The sequence below is a fragment of the Carex rostrata genome, chromosome 3 (assembly GCF_964058835.1).
Source record: "Carex rostrata chromosome 3, lpCarRost1.2, whole genome shotgun sequence".
Lineage (NCBI taxonomy): Eukaryota > Viridiplantae > Streptophyta > Magnoliopsida > Poales > Cyperaceae > Carex > Carex rostrata.
Genome location: NC_135920.1, coordinates 8,573,323 through 8,592,947, shown reverse-complemented (window position 1 = coordinate 8,592,947; position 19,625 = coordinate 8,573,323). Strand labels below are relative to the sequence as shown.

General features: G+C 32.0%; 1 protein-coding gene across 1 annotated transcript; it reads left to right on the top strand.

Moving 5' to 3' along the window:
• The first annotated feature begins 12,083 nt into the window (after positions 1–12,083).
• LOC144551295 (putative linoleate 9S-lipoxygenase 4) lies at positions 12,084–19,417 on the top strand. Its single transcript, XM_078299210.1, has 9 exons — positions 12,084–12,385; positions 13,955–14,235; positions 15,498–15,738; positions 16,066–16,404; positions 16,503–16,588; positions 16,687–16,794; positions 17,335–17,642; positions 17,779–18,042; positions 18,418–19,417. Exons 1-9 carry the CDS (start codon positions 12,181–12,183, stop codon positions 19,184–19,186), a joined length of 2,601 nt encoding a protein of 866 aa, XP_078155336.1. The 5' UTR covers positions 12,084–12,180; the 3' UTR covers positions 19,187–19,417.
• Positions 19,418–19,625: the final 208 nt, after the last annotated feature.

The following is a 19,625-nucleotide window of genomic DNA, read 5'->3' as shown; positions in this document are numbered from 1 at the left end:
GGTTGGAACGGGTAGGGTTTAGTATGGGTTGGCTCAAAAAACGTGAACCGAATCCTTCCTAGATCCGTGCCTAGCAAAGGAATGGTTTGGTCCGGGTTTGAAAGACAGTGCAGTCTGGTACAGATCCGGTTCACGGGTTGGCCGGTTCGATCTTGGACCGGACGGGTTTTATCAGAACACTAGTTGTCCTCTAAAGCATGCAATAAAGGATTGAGAAAATTAGTTATATACCCATAGAAGCTTTCTAATTTCAGAGATTTTCCTATCAAAAATGTATAATTTGTTATTTACCCATCCAAAGTCAAATATTTAATAAATTTCCCAATCTTCCATTTTAATAAAGTTTAAAAATTAATTAAAATTATTTCTCTTATCATTTGTTGTTGACTTGTTGGCTTGTTGCTTCACGAACCAATAATAAAATTCTAACTCATGGTCTAATTAAGTTTCCTATTTTCATTTCTTATGTTTGAAAAGGTCAGTTTTGCTGCCTCTGACTCGCCTAACCTGTTACAGCTCAGCAAGCAATAAAAAATTTCAAATGTCATATATTTTTATTGCTGCTTGCTCAAGTGGATAACTAACGGGCACATATTATCTTTTTTTCCCCCCATTTTACTGCTTCAAGTTTGAAAAGTCTTCCTTCATGAGTCTCAAGACAATACAATTGCAGTTTAGTTGCATTGAATGAATATTATGTTTAAATTTTAGGTAGAATTTTTTATGTGCAGAAAATAATATAACAGTTTCATTTTAATATTTAAATTTTAAATTTTAAATTATGAATATTTTAAAAATAGAGATATAATGGATTCATAATTTTTTTTAATAGAATCAAATAAAATAGTTTAAACGAAACTAACACAATAGTTTTATTTAGTTCTATTTTAAAAAAATTCTCATATTCGAGAAAAGAGTAGGTTCATTGTGTATCGAACTTACTTTTGAATCAAATAAACTCTATAACCACTTGATCTGTCTTAAAATCTGTATACACAAAAATTGAAAAATTGAAGTAGAAATTCACAACTTCTAAAATAAAGCATACGAATGATTCGACGATATTTAATCCGTCAAACCAAAATAGACAAAGCTGATCTGATGAGCATCGAACCTATCATTCACTTGAACCCTGCTCTTGGTTATCTCACCACGTGAAAAGAATGCAATTTTCTAAAGAAGATAGCTCGGAATAGAAGAAATAGAAGAAATAGGCATGACAAAATCCGAACAATAAAGAAGATCCGTGAAGAACTTTTGTTTTTTGTTTCTCAACTTCGTTTTCAAGCAAGCCGTCCAGTCTAAAATCTTGGAATTGCTCTCTTGCTCTCAATAATGCAGAATGAATTGGTCTTCAACAAGAAATCCCGTGTTATAGCCTTCCTTAACCGACTTTCCTTTAATTGGCCTCTGTATCATGTTCTGATTTGTTTCCGGAAAAGGCTGATGCGACCCGCGTCGGATGTGACGCGGCCCGCGTGGCTGTGTTTCTCAAGTGATTGATGAGCGTCGCGTTAGGGTATGATGCGGTTCGCTTTGGATGTGACGCGGCCCGCGTGAAGACCTTCAGACTTCACAATTTTCCCTGATTTCGCCTGTTTTATGCAAAATAAGAATAAAAGCGCAGCAGTACCACATTTTATAGATATTCAATATGAAAGACGCGATTTGGTGGCTTAAAACACAGATTTTGGTACAGAAATTGGTCAGAATAATAGGTCAGATAACGAGACATCAATCGATTTGGATTCGTTGTTTGAGGACTATTCGATGAACTTTGGAGTCATTATCACTGCAGCGAAAATAACACCGATCTCATAGTAACCAAATTCTTTTTTATGTGAGAAGTCACATATTTAAAATACTATAGAGGAATCCTTGTGAATATTAAAATATGTTCAAAAAGAAAAAAAAATAAGGAAACAAAAACTAAAAAAATTACATAAAGAAGTCTTGAACTTTATTGTCGGAGAAAATTGATAATTAACCTTTTAATATCTAGGTAAGAGTCCGGCTAATATAACATCAGTGATATGTGACACCGATCTTCAAATCTATTTGATAGACATCAAACAACCATTTCAAACCGTTTAAAATGATTAACATCATGAGTGATGCATTTATATGCAAAAGCTATAAATTTTCGAATTATTTTAGTATCAAGTCAAACCGTTAAAAATTGATTAAAAAATGAATGCTTTAAAGTTAACTTGGAAAAACTCTCACATTTTTTCGCTTGACTTGATATTAAATAAATTCAAAAAATTATAAATTTTATATGTAAATACACCACTCATGAAGTAGATCGGTTTAAATAGATTTAATTTATTGTTTGAAATCTATCCGATTGATTTTAGAGTTGGTATCATTTAAGCTGAAATAATGTTTATGTCATACTAGCTAAACTCTTTAGGATAATATGAAAAAGGGATTGTATATGAATCAGGTTTAATTTAACCATGCTATAAAATTTTCATATTTGTGGTAGAGAACAACTTGAAATATAGATATGAGAATACTTTTGGTCTATTGACAAAGAGATAATACTTTCAGTATAAAAGATTGCAGATTTAAAATTCAAATGGAATATCCTTGTTTATATTAGACAGTTGTGTATCTTTATTCTTAAAAAAGGTATAGTGATTTTAGTTTTTTTTTTGGGCTTATTTATTAGAGATGTGAGAATAAAATTATAATTATGGTCTTCAATAAGGACCAATGATGAATTAAGAAAGTTTTATTTAAGATTATTCTAATTAAATGAAGAATAGATAAACATGAAAAACAATTTAGCTAACACGGGAAATTTATAATTTCTATGTTTTGATGAAAGAAATAAGTACTTTCACAAATTTTGATGAGTATACGAACAATTAACCTAAATAAATCAATCAGAATCATGCGTTCACTGATAATTAAATATCAGTCAATTATTGTACGGTGAGGAGTGGACAGATGCTGGCTGGATTATAATATGGGGAATTCTTACATTACGAATTATTATAGAGTTAGGCTGGGGTGCTATGGATAGCATAGTGGCCTCTATGCTACGGCTCAATATTCGAGTTTTCAAAATCCAAACGGTCGATCCGAACCGTTCATCTTATTCTCCATATTAATATCTGCTTGGAGACCAAATTTTATAATTTTCTGAATTTTTTTACTATTTATTAAGCCACTTTGAAAATCGCTGATCCAACGGTTTTACTGTTTTGTGCAGCCACCGTTGGATCAACAATTTTGTAAAATACTTAATAAATAGTAAAAAAATTCAGAAAAATGTAAAATTTGGTCTCCAAGCAGATATTAATATGGAGAATAAGATGAACGGTTCGGATCGACCGTTTAGATTTTGAAAACTCGAATATTGAGCCGTAGCATAGAGGCCACTATGTTATCCATAGCACCCCAGCCTAACTCTATATATGAAAAGTAGATGCAATTCACAAATGGGATTCGAGCTTGTTTCCTCTGCAACTCACCGGTTTTGTGTTTTTTTTTTTTACAAAACAGATTTTTTTTTTAATTTATTTATTTTTTGTATTGAAATATTATAAATGTTTAATATATTTCTTTGAAAATAGATGGAATACAATATAATTTGATTTATTAAAAAGACTGCAACAAATAACCCGAATCAACATTTTTAGGCCAAATTTTTCGCGGCTATAAGAAAAATTAATATATTTCTTTGTGTTATTGGAAAAAAAAATATGCTTTGAATTTGAGTTATTGATTGCGGTTTAAAAGTCACTTCTAGATAATACATAAAATATTGTGATACTTATAGTATATTTAATTTCTAAAAACTTGTATCTATTTTGAAATTTTTTTTTGAATAAAAATCATTACATAATTAATTTTTTTTTAAAATAGATATAACTTTTTAGAAATTAAATGTACTAGAAGGATGACAATATTTTATGTAGTTACTTAGAAGTGACTTTTGAACTGGGATCAATAACTTAGAATCTAAATATTTTTAATTTTTTCCAATAACACATAAAGAAATATATTAATTTTTCTGGAAGCATCTAATTGTCCACAGATTTGACTTGCGCGAATACTGTAAAATTACTTCTACATACTGTATAATTATACAATATATCACATAAAATATATCAGTTAATCACAAAATATCTAGCAACTATTTGAAGTGGTCCCGTGATAATTAAAAACAGATTGCAACTAGCACAACAGGATAAAAAAATTGTACTTTCGTAAATTGCAATTATAGGAAGTTATTGGCAGTTAGTGTTAGTTATTAGCAGTTCTTTTGACAAAAAAACGTGATAAAAAGACAAAATTAAAATTTTTGATTATTTTTTTTCTCGATTTAATGAACACACAAATAAATCATCAAAATAATGAATACTGTAAAATTGATCACTTTAACTATAAAAATAAAATGTACAAACTATAAAATTACAGACATGCAAAATTCACAGATTAAAACGATAAAATAAAATGTTGAAAAATATCAATTTTCAATACTGTAAAAATATCAAGATAAACTGTGAAATCAAAAGGTAAAAACTATAAAATTACAAAATTGTAAAATTAGAAGTTTAAATAAAATTTTAAAAATGTCAATTTTCAATACTGTAAAATTGTAAACCTAAACTGTGAAAATAAAAAGTAAAAACTATAAATTTACAACAACATAAAATTAGCAGATGAAAACTATTAAATACAATTTAAAAAATATAAATTTTCAATACTGTAAAATTGTGAATTTAAACTGTGAAAATAAAACGTAAAAATTATAAAATTTCTACAATGTAAAATAAGCATATGAAAAGGATAAAATAAAATGTAAAAAATACAAAATTTCAACTTAAACTACAAAAACAAAACATACAACCTACAAACAATCAATACTGTAAAATTTCTAAATCTAAACTATAAATCAATTCCATGTATACTGCAAAATTTTTAAATCTAAACATACATCCATAATTTGTAAAATAAATACAATGCATAGCTCATATAAAATATATGATATATCCTATAAAACTGTGAAACATATCCTAAAAAATACTCTACATAAATTTAAAACCTAACTGATCAATCCTGTAAAATTATGCATAGAACATGTAAACTGATTACATGCATCCTGAAGAGAGAAAAAAAATATAATTTATAGGGATCCATAGCGAACCGCCTGCAGGGGGCGGTCTACTATGCATAGCGGACTGCCCGTGGGACATGCTCGGGGAGTGACCCGCCCGTGGGACGGGCGGTCCGTTTGGTGTTTTGGGCCTCCCTAGACCTAGGCGGTCGAGGCATTTATAAAAAAAAAATCGGAGGGTATTTTTTAAATTTTTTTTAAGGTATTAAAAAAAATGGCCAAACTTAGATTGTTCACCTAAAAAAATAGGAAGCGTCTAATTGTCCACAACCTTTTGTCCACCATTTGTCCACAGCTTTGACTTGCGCGAATACTGTAAAATTAGTTCTACATGCTGTATAATTATACAATATATCACATAAAATATATCAGTTAATCAAAAAACATCCGGCAACTATTTGAAGTGGTTCCATGATAGTTAGAAAAAGGTTGCAACGAGAAAAGAAATGTACTTTCAAACTGTACTTTCGGAAATTGCAGTTATAGGAAGCTATTGGCATTTAGAGTTAGTTATTAGCGGTTATTGGCAGTTAGAGTTAGTTATTAGCAGTTAGAGTTAATTATTAGCGTCTGCACTGGGTTGAATCTTGTATACTGTAAAATTAAATCTTGTATACTGTAAAATTGAATCTTTTATACAGTAAATTTTTCGATTGAATCTTGTATACTGTAAAATTGAATCTTGTATACAGTAAAATTTTCAATTGAATCTTGTATACTGTAAAATTTTCAAATAATACTGTAAATTTTCAATTAAATATTGTATACTGTAAAATTTCTAAATCTAAACCATAAAATAATACCATGAATACTGTAAGATAAAATCTAAAAAATGCTACATTTCAACTTAAACTACAACTTGCAAAGAATCATGTATACTGTAAAATTTCAAAATATAAACCATAAAATAATACCATGTATACTGTAAAATTTCTAAATCTATACATACATCCATTACATGTTCAACAAAAATCTGTTGACCACAAACAAAATCTATTCACTGGGTTGAATCTTGTATACAGTAAAATTGAATCTTGTATACTGTAAAACTACAAAGTGAATACTGTAAAATAACCCGATTATGCTCCAGACCGTTCTTCTCTGAGCAAGTTAATGTCGTTGTCAAGGGCCCCTTCGTCCCTCTCTTCCTCTTGCTCCATTGTCCACCGAGTTAGCATCGATTCTGCATTGATTCTTCAGATTCGATCTTGCAATGGTGTTTTAGAGGCAGAAGTAAAGGTCGATGTGATGATTTGATGATCGGAAGAGATATTTTGGAAAGAGTAGAAAGTATGTTTCTGTCGAGATAAGATCTGGATGCAAAAGAAATGGGGCAAAAGCTAGTGTGTAAACCGGGCGAGATCAGATCTGAATCCATAAGAATGGTGAGAGAAGAGAACGGGAAGAGAGATTAGAAGAGAAAAGAGTCAGCAGAGAGATCGAAAATTTGTAAAAAGGAATTGCTGGTGAAAAAGGAAGGTTTGTTTAAGGAAATCGTTAGAAGAAGGTGGGGACCGACAGTTAGAACGGGAGTTGGATAAGATTGTGAACAGATGGTGAACAAAACCAGTGGACAAAAACTTTTTTCTCAAAAAAATAAAAAAAAACAAAAAAACTGGATTGATTTGTACGATTATCTTCTAATAAAATATATGTAACACATGTGACATGTGCAACTTGAGGATTTAAAATGGTAGCTACAATTAATGAGCCCAACCAGCCAACCTAAGATGATCTGTACTCTGTCACCGACATAAATAAAGTGAGGTGTTATTTCAAGGAAAATAATTTCAATAACGACATTTGAGAGAATATTTCTTATACTAATACTTACTCTTCTCACTTAATTCTACATATGAATACTTAATCAAAAGATAATTAATAAGAAAATTATCTCAAATATCTTTCATCTTTATTTGTATATATAGAATGGAAACTAATCCTTTCTAACCGATATATCTGCTACCGAATTTTTTATAAATATCTAAAAAAATAATTAAATTTAAAAAACTAACCAAAGTTGACCGGATTTTGAAATCTACCCAAACTGCAAAATTTTATTGCGGTAATTCAGTCTAAAACCGCAAAAAATTTAAAAAACAAAAACCGCAATTTTTTTTGCGGTTTTATAATTCCAAAACCACGGTTTAAAAAAAAACTGCCAAAAAATTTTGCGGTTTCAACTTTTTTTCATTTTTCATATTTTTTATTTAAATAGAAATATTTATAATTTATTTATATTTGTATTGAAATATTAGAATTATTTAATATATTTCTTTGAAACTAGATGGAATACTATATAATTTGATTTATTAGAAAAACTGCTACAAATAACTCAGATCAACATTTCCAAAGCGGGCCGGCATGAAAAATATTGATCCGGGTTATTGTAGCAGTCTTTATAATAAATCAAATTATATAGTACTCTATCTATTTTCAAAGAAATATATTAAATATTTCTAATATTTCAATACTAAAATAAATAAATTATAAATATTTCTATTTAAATAAAAAAATCTGAAAAATGAAAAAAAAATTGAAAACGCAAAATGTTTTTGCTTTTTTTTTTAAACTGTGGTTTTGGAATTGTAATACCGCAAAAACTTTTTGCGGTTTTTTTTAAATCGTGGTTTGGGAATTGTAAAACCGCAATTTTTTTTTGCGGTTTTAGACTTAATTACTGCAAATTTTTTTTGCGGTTTTAGTAGATTTTGAAATTCTGTGCAACTTTGGTTAGTATTTGAAATTTAGTTATATTTTAGAATTTAGATATTTAAAAAAATTCGGTATCTGCTATGTCATTTACAATATTTACTGGCCTTTTTTTGCAAACTCTGTAAATTAAGATTATGTATGCCTCTATTTTGAGTTTATCTCTAGATTAATGAAAATTGTACATAGTTTTGGGTTGGGATTGTGTACCTCAGATCTATTTGGTCAGGAAAGGATACAAGAGGTTTTAATCTCCATTTTTATATTATGCACGTCAATGTTATCAGAACCGGACCGGACAATGACCCGGTGAAGCTCCGGTTCAACGGTTTACTGGTCGGATCAGTGATTCAATCGGTTCAACCGTTGATTTTCTTTCAATAGTTTTATTTATATTGAGTTACTATTTTTACCTTAATTAAATATCAGTTACAATAACAGCCTATACACAACTTAATTTGAGCATCATTCGTTACATAAATTATTCAAAAATTAATATTTATATATTTATTTTCAATTCAAATTGATGCACACTAATATTTTTTTATAAAAATTAATTACTTGCTCATTATTGGTTTTATATTTTTGCATCAGCAATCTATAGTGGAAATGACATTAAAAAAAATAATCACTTGAGCTAATAAACCACTTTATCTTTTCTCGAGTTTAATTAAAAAAAATTAAATATTAAATGATTAATAGGTTACAGGGCTAATAAAAGGACGGTCTTCTTCGAGCCCAATTGGAACCGTAAATCTCACAAAGGTTAAAGCGGGTCCCGCCGTCAGAATCACCTTCTTATCCTTTTCCCTTTTCTCTGTCACGCTTTCGATCTATTCTTCATCCAATTTCGTTGAATCTCAAATAAATATTTTGAACCGGACTTTTTCACGGAATGGTCCAGCGACTTTTTAATTAAAACCGGCCGAATAAACCGGTTTTCACCGGTTCAAAAGCACAAACGATCCTTTGAGTGAACCAAACCAGACAGATGACCGGATCCGGTTTTTTCCGGTCCATCCGCCTGGTCCGGTCCGGTTCTGATAACACTGATGCACGTAGATGTCCTGATCCGCCAACGGTTATGATTGAAAGATAAAATTTTGGATTTAATATCTGCCCTTCAATCAAAAAATATGTCTTTTGATTAAATGAATTTTTTTACGCGTAGAAGTCTAAATTTAGTTAGAAACATACTTGTCACACAAACTGCCACACGATATGTTACAATTAAAATTGAATAAAGAACAAAATTAGAGAGAAAATCAATTTATTCATTTACTTATCTGTTCTCTCCAGCTATTTTTCATTTCTTATTTTCTTATTTAAGATTCATGATGGATGGATGATTAAATTATTTTTTAAGAATATCAAATGATGACATCTTTTAAAAATATTTTCAGCATTTAATATCTTATCAAATTATTTGATATCTCCAAATTTTATACATTACTCAATTTAAGATATAGTAAATCATTTTACAATTTTACTTTTTCAATTTTGATAAGATAATTTATTTTATTAGTATGTTCAGGTTCGTTCTTAATTTCAATTGTTAATTATATGGAGAACATATATCGAGGAGGGATTTTAATAACATTAATTATAATTAGTGCTACAAAATAGAGCAACTAATTTATTAATACGAATTCACTTTCATTAAATATTTTTTGTCCTTCTAGCTTTTGCCTATGAGATGTCTATATTTCTACAAGCCATTTCTATTTTCTTTTTTATCAAGTCTCTTTACTTACATCAAAGTTTGAAATTCAAATTGTAAATCAAACTCTTGATCTTCTTCATTTTATAAAATGTTTCCGTTGCAACTCACGGGTACAATACTAATATTTAGATAAGGATGCAGTATGGTATGGAGCGCTTCATAGAATTTAAAATTAACGAACCTCATTATAAGTATTTATAAACTTTATAATACATTATTAAGAACCTTAGACATTATAAGGTTTATAAATATTTATAAACTAAATATACATTATAAAGTTCATAAAGTTTATATATATTTATAATGGGGTCGTCATTTAAATTGAAAATTTAATTTGATTTGTTTCCAATTTTCTTTTCTGTTGTTTCAACTCAAATGTCCTTCTGTTTCATTTTATATATCACTGTATCATGAGTCAAACAATAGAACCGGGTATGTAAATTTTGTAAATGACATGGCAAATATATATATCGACTAGGAAGGATTAGTTCCCATTCTATATGTCCAAAAAACAATGAAAGATATTTGAGATAATTTCCTTATTAGTTATTCATTGATTACGGATCCATATATAATATTAAGAGAGAAGAACAAATTAAATATTAGTATAAGAAATATTCTCTCAGTTCTCATTATTAAAATTATTGCCTTTAGAATAGCACCTCCCTAATTAAAATATCTACAAGGTGTTAATTAATAAAATTGGCATGTTAGTAACAAACCATAAATGCGACTCACTTTTCAACTATGAGATCTAATGCGACAGTGTGGAAGCACGCTTATTTGTGGCCCACGTTGTCATGCAGTAAAGAAAAAACTGACGATCAACCAATTCATTTCTCTCTCATCATATCAACACTGATTGTGATTGGATGAGATAAAAAATAATACTATTTTGAATTAGCGACTATTTAAAACTACTATTTTATATTTAAATTTGTTTGAGTTAGCAAAAAAAAAAACAACTATTTTTTTTTGTAAGTAAGCATGTTATTTAACTAATTCAATTAAAAAATTGAGTTAGTTCAGTCTCAAATTTAAATTATCTCACTATTTTCACTAACTCAAGTTTTCATCCAAATACACTCAGTCACAAAAAGAATAAAAAAAATAAAGTCACAAAAAAATAAAAAAAATAACAGTAATTGAAATTACATCTGACAACAATATGTGTTGTCCTCTAAAGAATACAATAAAGGATTGAGAAAATTAGTTATATACCCATAGAAGCTTTATAATTTCAGAGATTTTCCTATCAAAAATGTATAATTTGTTACTTACCCATCCAAATTCAAATATTTAATAAATTTCCCAATCTTCCATTTTAATAAAGTTTAAAAATTAGTTAAAATTATTTCTCTTATCATTTGTTGTTGACTTGTTGGCTTGTTGCTTCACCAACCAATAATAAAATTTTAACTCATGATCTAATGAAGTTTCCTATTATCATTTCTTATGTTTGAAAAGGTCAGTTTTGCTGCCTGTGACTCGCCTAAACTGTTATAGCTCGGCAAGCAATAAAAAATTTCAAATGTCATATATTTTTATTGCTGCTTGCTCAAGTGGATAACTAGCGGGCACATATTATCTTCTTCTTTTTTTTCCCCCATTTTACTGCTTCAAGTTTGAAAATTCTTCCTTCATGAGTCTCAAGACAATACAAATTGCAGTTTAATTGCATTGAATGAATATGGTGTTTAAATTTTAGATATAATTTTTTATGTGCAGAAAATAATATAATAGTTTTATTTTAATATTTTAATATTTAAATTTTAAATTTTAAATTATGAATATTTTAAAATAGAGACATAATGGATTCACATTCAACTTTTTTAATATAATCAAATAAAATAGTTTAAACGAAACTAACACAATGGTTTTATTTAGTTCTATTTTTTTTTTTTTTAAATTCGTATTCACTTGGAGAACGGAGTAAGTTCGATGTCTATCGAACTTACTTTTGAATCAAATAAAATCTATAACCACTTTATCTGTCTTAAAATCTGTATAGAAAATTGAAGTAGAAATGCACAACTTCTAAAATAAAGCATACGAATGAATCGACGATATTTAATCCGTCAAACCAAAATAGACAAAATTGATCTGATGAGCATCGAACCTATCATTCACTTGGACCCTGCTCTTGGTTATCTCACCACGTGGAAAGAATGCAATTTTCTAAAGTGATCAATCATTCATAAAAGAAACCTATGGTCCCACTTGTCAACAGAATGGAAGCTTTGCTAATTTGATGCACCGGATCTTTCCTGGTAAAATAATTTCCAAATATTCGCTCCTTCCCTTAGGAATTCGTATCCTCTGAGATATCTCAAACTTTGCGTGACGTTATGGAAAATCCCAACCGTTTAAATACGATCTGCACGAATCTCGAATCACACATAGTACTGACCCCTACATCACCCCCGAATAGGCACCGGACACGTAAGTCACGCAAAAGTTGAGATATCTCAGAGGATACGCACTCTTCCCTTGGTCCCTCTTCCAGTCTTCCTTCAGAGCGACTATTAAAACCATCCAGTTCCACTCTTCTTTCCATCCCAATTCATTTCTCTCTCTCTCTCTCTCTCTCTGTTGAATATCAATAGTACACAAGATGTGGTTCCATGGATTGTGCGATTGCATGACCGGGAAGAACAAGGAGGCATGGAAGAACGGAAGGATCGTCGGTTCAGTTGTGCTGATGAAGAAGAATGTGCTGGATCTCAACGATTACAGTGCTGCTCTGCTCGATGGGGTGCACGAGCTGCTTGGTAAAGGTGTCTCCTTCCAGCTCGTCTCCTCCACCCACACTGATCCCGGTAAAGTCTCTACGCTCTTTCTCAGTAGCATCTGTGATTTGAATCAAATCTTCTTTATTCTCTCCTCTTGTCACATGACCATATTGCTTTTATCGTTAATCAAAATTGTACGAAGGAATAATTTTTTTTTGTTGCTTGATACGAAGGAATAATTAAAGCTACTTCTTTCAATGTTAGGAGCTTTAGTCGGGTCTACAACAACAATGATTTTGTGTTAAAAATTAAAGAAAATTTTATTTTGGGATTAAATACGCTATCTAGAAAGCTAGAAGTTAATAGTGTGCTTTTAACTGCATTTATGATAGTTTCTTTTTTTGTGATTTATTTTATTTATTATGTGAATATTTTGCTGTAGCGTTCCGTGCGTTCTTGATTAATTGATTTCTTGATTGCTGTAGCTAGAAGTTTATGGCCTGGGACCGAGTCGTTTGGTAGTTTTTCTTCCTAAAAAAATTATTTTAATAACGCTAAGCAGACCAAGAAATCAATTAATCTAAGAATGCTTAATTACTTTATTAATTACAAAGAGTGGTAATTAAGAGCCACTGGATGAAGCTGCCTTACCCAATAAACGTAATTGATTATTTATTAAAAGCTCCAAGACTACCAAGTCTAATGGCTTCGGTGTATTTCGTACGGTATGGTTTTTGTTCAGCAATGGGTTGCTTCTCATGTTTATTTTTTGTCATTGACTGGGCTCGTTGACTCAAAGGCGTGCGCGCAGCGCGCAGGCGCAGGTATAGTTATCCAGTATTTGGTTACGGGCAGTCAATGGCATCGTTGGATAAGTTAGGGACAAACCTATAAATTTTTCGGAAATAAATCTGCTGCGATTCTCAAAAGAATCACAGGGTCCTGCTTTTCCAAATCCACCCCTCTATTTTTAAAAATACATAAATCTCAAAATTTGTTGTTTTATATGCACAAATCTCAAAATAAATGAATGGGTAGATTTAGAAAAGCAGGGCCCTGTAAGCACAACTGCCAATTTTTTTTTTTTGATGGAAATTGAGGACAAAAGCACAACTGCAAACTGAGGATAAAAGCAAATGCCATGCGAAAAGTTCAAAATGAAACGTTTAGCCAAAATTGAACGTGTTGCTTCTGAAAAGTAGACCAGTGCATAATTGAAAATTTGACTTGACTTCAGTGACAAAATTGATTTTTCAACATTATATATGCAAATATTTACGGTTGCTTTGGGTGGATGATTAGCTTATTATGTAGTTGTGTTTTGTTTTATTCCAGCTTGCATAAGTCTGTAACCGATTGGATTTGTCACAGTACTTTAATACTTAGTTCCATTACTCCCACATGGGTGAGCTTGGGAGTTGTGACGAACGGAAACCAATTTTCCACTTGACTTTTAAATTAAAATAGAATCGTCTGATATGAAAGCATTGAACAAGTACTTAAAATGTGCTAAATTAATTAAGACGGGTGCCACAAAACTGAAACGTGAAGTTAGATACTGATATTAATTTCTCTAGAATTTCAGTTTACCAATGATTTATTATTATAAAAAAAATCTACTTCCACTTTTGCTGACCTTCTATTTTTTTTTAATAGCTACCGGAAAAGGCAAGGTGGGAAAGGCAGCCAACTTGGAACAGTGGGTGACAACAATGACATCCGTGGCAGCGGGTGAGTCGAAGTTTAATATATATTTTGATTGGGATGAGAGTCAGGGAATTCCTGGTGCTGTCATTGTAAAAAATCACCACCACACCGAGTTTCTCCTCAAGACGCTCACTCTAGAGGGTGTGCCTGGCAAGGGCAAGATACACTTCGTCTGTAACTCTTGGATCTACACCGAGTATGCTTATGATCGCATCTTCTTCACTAATGAGGTAGCTTTTAATTTGATAATTTTTTTTTTGTAAAATGTGATCTTTTTACCTGGAATTAAGAGAAATGGAATTCACTCCCATTACCAGACTAGTTGTGGAATATCTTTATTTGCAGGGTATTATTTGTCATCACCGTACATAATCTAAATCATAGTTCTAAATAAGCAATAGCTGTGCAATAGCTGTGCAATAGCTTTTCAGACTTTAAAAACTACACAACTACTACATGTACTATAGGTAGGTAAATGAGAAAATCAAACATTAATATATATATTGTATTGTGCTATCCAGTTAGTGGGGTCCTTCCATAATTGTTTTCACAATACCAATCTATTATTGTACAGTTGATTTATTTTCTATTTATGACATAAATTTTTAAATTAAACTAGTAGTATTAAACAATTTTTGAAATTTTAACCATAAAAAAAAACAATTTTTGAAATTTACGGAATTAAAATTCAGGCCTACAGAAACTTTTAGTTAGAAAAGAAGAATATTACAAGACTTAAGAACAGCTGTTCTAAACTCTGAACCACCCAATAGCTGCTATAGAATTTTGGCCTTTTGAGGACCACTTTCAAATTCCAGTTACATTACAAAATAAAAAAAATGAGATTAAGCCAGAAAATAAAATTCTGATGCCATCTTAAGACTGACAATCAAACGACATTCTTGTTAAAAGTTTAACTCTTTTCTTCTTGTATATGTCAGAAATTTCATGGTTAGGATCGGGATTTTAAATTCCGACCTTCTAAATTCTGAAACGCATTTTATATTTTTTTAGAAGTTTAATTTGAAAAAGTATATTTCTTAAATAAAAAAATGGCTTCATCAGCCATTTATAGATCCTTTATGTGGCACCTTTTTCTCACGTAGTCATGGGGTTCCTCAATTCCTTTTTGTCTTGCCTAGTGAAGAAATTGCAATTTAAAAAAGAACTTTTCACATTGAGAGAAATTAACAACTGTAGGAAACAAGATACCTTAACCACAATTGTAAAAGTATTATTATGGAACTAAGAACCTGTCTATTTGCTGCATAATGGATGGCCTTTTGTTTATACTATAGGTCACAGAGGCAGCTATAGATATTTATCATTGTGATCGGAGAATTTTTTTTGCTAATCATACTTTAATTAGTATTTATTTTTGAAACGTGGATCCGAACTTTTATGATTATTTTAATTTAAATCAACTTAAGAAATTTTAAAAAGAAAAAAACCAAAATTAATCAATTTAACAAATATATATCAATTTTTACAGACATACCTGCCCAGCAAAATGCCTCTGCCGTTGCTGCCATACAGACAGCAAGAGCTCATCAATCTCAGAGGAGATGATGTCGCTGGCCCACTGAAAGAGAGTGATCGGATCTATGGCTATGCGGTCTACAATGACCTAGGTGACCCCGACAAGGATGATGATCATGTACGCCCTGTTCTCGGTGGGCCAGAGCATCCCTATCCTCGCCGTGGTCGTACCAGTCGCCACCCAACCAAAAAAGGTTTGCTCATCCCATGCCACTTATCTCTTTATCTTACTATTTGAATGCATATGGATGTTGCACTAGTCAAGAATCCAGATTTATACTAGTATTTTATGCCTTCTGGACCTAGGGTTTTGAAATATGTATTGGTACCATTCTGATACCTATTTAGACAGGCTAACAATGAAATTCTAAGTAATTCATCACCCAAGCACATCAGTACCGTGTACTGACCAAAACTGAGAGAAGACAACTAAAATTGCTACACATGAACCAATTTGATTTCCAGATTATAAACTAACTTGTCATGCTAGAATTTCAAAGTTCCTTACTATTTATGGGCAGATCCAAAATCCGAGAGCAGGCAAAGTGTATTGCAAAGCCTAGACATATATGTGCCACGCGACGAGAGATTTGGCCACCTAAAGTTGTCCGACTTCCTTGCATTTGCCCTGAAATCAATTGGCCAAGCTCTCTTCCCTGGACTCAATGCGATATTTGACGAGACACCAAATGAGTTCGATTCGTTTAAGGATACCTTTGACCTTTATGATGGGGGAATACCCCTGCCTAACCCACTATTGTTAGATAACCTTCGCCAGAAAATTCCATTCGAATTCGTCAAGGAATGGTTTCGAAGCGAGGGACATCTCTTCCGACTTCCCACTCCACATGTGCTCAGAGGTAAGAGCAAACCTCTAATTGATGCTTAAACAATTTAAGCTGAAGCTTGCACAGATGATAAATTAATTAATGTTATTATTTCTCATGTCAATGCACAGATGATAAATTTGCTTGGAGGACAGACGAAGAATTTGGGCGTGAAATGCTTGCTGGCGTGAACCCAGTGGTCATTAGACGTCTCCAGGTACATCATTCTTTTCCATATGTTGGAGTTTTTCTTTAAATGAATCTATAAAAGCTCATATAGTGTTGTGAAAATAAGTCAAAACTTGATCTACACAGGAATTCCCCCCAACTAGTAACCTTGATCCAACAATATATGGAAACCAGAGGAGCACAATTAAGGAGGAGCACATTCTAGAGAACCTTGAAGGATTCACAGTGCTGAAGGTAAATAAATTAATAGAGGGCCATACTACCATGAGGGGGTTTAAATGCCTCTATATTTTTATGCCTTTATCATACCTCCATTTTTAGAGCTAAAATAACCTAAAATTTAAAACTTAAATATCAAAATAAAACCGTTAGGAGGGACATAATATGATATATATCATTTTCTATATTCACACAAAAAAGGTCATGACATTTTGATTTTGTTTTGATTAGTATCAAGAGCTTGCAAAAATAAATTGATGTGGATAAATTATGGACATTGATTTTTCAATTTATTGATTCATATAAAACCAAAATTAAAAAGTGATAAGTTCTAATTAGTTTGTTTAGAAAATAATACAGATCACACATCTAACGTTTTATTTTGACATAAATTTTAGAAATTTAGTTATTAGAAAATTAAAAAAATGGAGGTATTCGAATCCCTCAATAACATAATATCAGACTAAGAAGTAAGAATCTCATTCTTGTCGTATTACAAAAGCCAATATGCCGCACAAAACACATATTCACTTATTTGTGGGTCTTCTTTGACAGGCACTACGTGAGAATAGGTTATTCATACTTGACCATCACGATGCCTTCATGCCTTACCTACCAAGAATAAATGCATTGAAAGGAAACTTTATCTATGCCAGCAGAACACTCGTATTCCTGAGAGATGATGGCACAATCAAGCCGCTTGCTATTGAGCTGAGCCTACCGCATCCTGATGGGTTGCAACATGGTGCAATAAGCAAGGTGTACACACCTGCATCAGAGGGAGTGGAGAGCTCCATTTGGCAGTTGGCCAAGGCCTATGCTGCAGTCAATGACTCTGGATATCACCAACTTATCAGCCATTGGTGTGTTTTAAGTTTATGTTTTCCAGTGATTGCAACTACAATTTAATTTTAATCCTGACTTGGAATAAACTATTAGATATATTAATAGTTAGAAAAATATTACACTTAAATTAATCATGTTCAACATCTTTTTCAGGCTCAACACCCATGCGGTGATAGAACCATTCGTCATAGCAACACACAGGCAGTTGAGCGTGACTCACCCAATACACAAACTCATGAGTCCCCATTACCGTGACACAATGAACATCAATGCCTTGGCACGCCAGACACTTATCAATGCTGGTGGCATATTCGAATCTACTGTTTTTCCTCAGAAATATGCCCTGACCATGTCGTCCGATGTATATAAGAGTTGGATACTCACTGAGCAAGGCCTACCAGATGATCTCATCAAGAGGTATGGCATATGAAACCACTTTTAACATTATAAAGAAATATAACAATTAAGTTTAATAGGAATACATACATAATATTTCTCAACTTCTTTATTTGAAACCATGATTCATATTTTTTATGAAGTTAAGTGAGAATTAATAAGGTTTTTATACTGAACTGCGGGCTTAGTGCAGTGGCGCAAGCCTCGTCTCTCTACGAAGAGACAAATGCTCAATTCTCGAGAACAACATTTAAAAGATGATGGGGTGTACCGGACCCTATATATGTTGCTATTGTGAGAATAGGGGAACCTTATTAACATAAATGAAAAGTGTACAAATTAGAACTTTTGTAAGGTTGTATAATAACACAAATCACATTGATCTGTCTTCAACAGAGGAGTCGCCGTTGAAGACCCTTCCAGCCCCAACAAGATTCGCTTACTAATCAAGGACTACCCATACGCAGTTGATGGTCTCGCCGTATGGTCGGCAATTGAATCATGGGTCAAGGAGTACTGCTCCCTCTACTACCCAAAAGACTCAGATGTGGAGTCCGACACAGAGCTCCAAGCTTGGTGGAAGGAGATTCGCGAGGTTGGGCATGGTGACAAAAAGGACGAAGAATGGTGGCCCACGATGAAAACAGTCAAAGAATTAACTAAGACTTGCACCACCATAATTTGGGTTGCCTCAGCTCTACATGCAGCTGTTAATTTCGGGCAGTACCCATATGCTGGATACCTCCCCAACCGCCCAACTGTTAGTCGTCAACCAATGCCTGAACCTGGAAAAAAGGAATATGATGAGTTGAAGGAAAACCCTGATAAGGTCTATTTGGAGACTATAACAAGCCAGTTGCAGACTATTTTAGGAATTTCGTTGATTGAGATCTTGTCTCGGCATTCATCAGATGAAGTCTACCTCGGGCAACGCGACACACCGGAATGGACGTCTGATGAGAAGGCACTGGATGCTTTTGACCGGTTTAGTGAGAGACTGATAGGAACAGAGCAGAAGATCACAAATTTAAATGCGGATCCGACTTTGAAGAACCGAAGTGGACCAGTAAATTTCCCGTATACATTGTTATACCCGAATACTTCTGACACGAGTAAAACTGGTGGGTTGGTTCCAAAGGGTATACCAAATAGTGTGTCCATATGAGACGTACTTCGTGTTTTCTATTTATTTTATTTTTTGTGGTTGTTTTGTATGTTGTAATACAGTGTTGAGCATTTGTTTGTGGTGTTAGTAAATAAAGGTTTGCTGTGCAACCTTGTTAATGGAAATTAGATGTTTTTTCTGTGAAGGTTTATTGTGTAGATGAATTGATATTAGTGAACTTCTGAGATAATTTTTAGTATTCTATGCTTGAACTACTGATAAATCGATAAAAGGCAACTAATTGTCTCAGAAGTTATCTCAGAATTTCACTAATATCAATTCATCTATCATACATCTCATCAATAGATTACAGTGAAAAGAAAATAAATAAAAATGAAATATATAACATAGTAAAACGGAAATATATTTTTCTTAATTAACGAAAAAAATACTACTAATGGTGTTCAGAATATGCCTAAAAAGAACAGTTTCGTGCAAC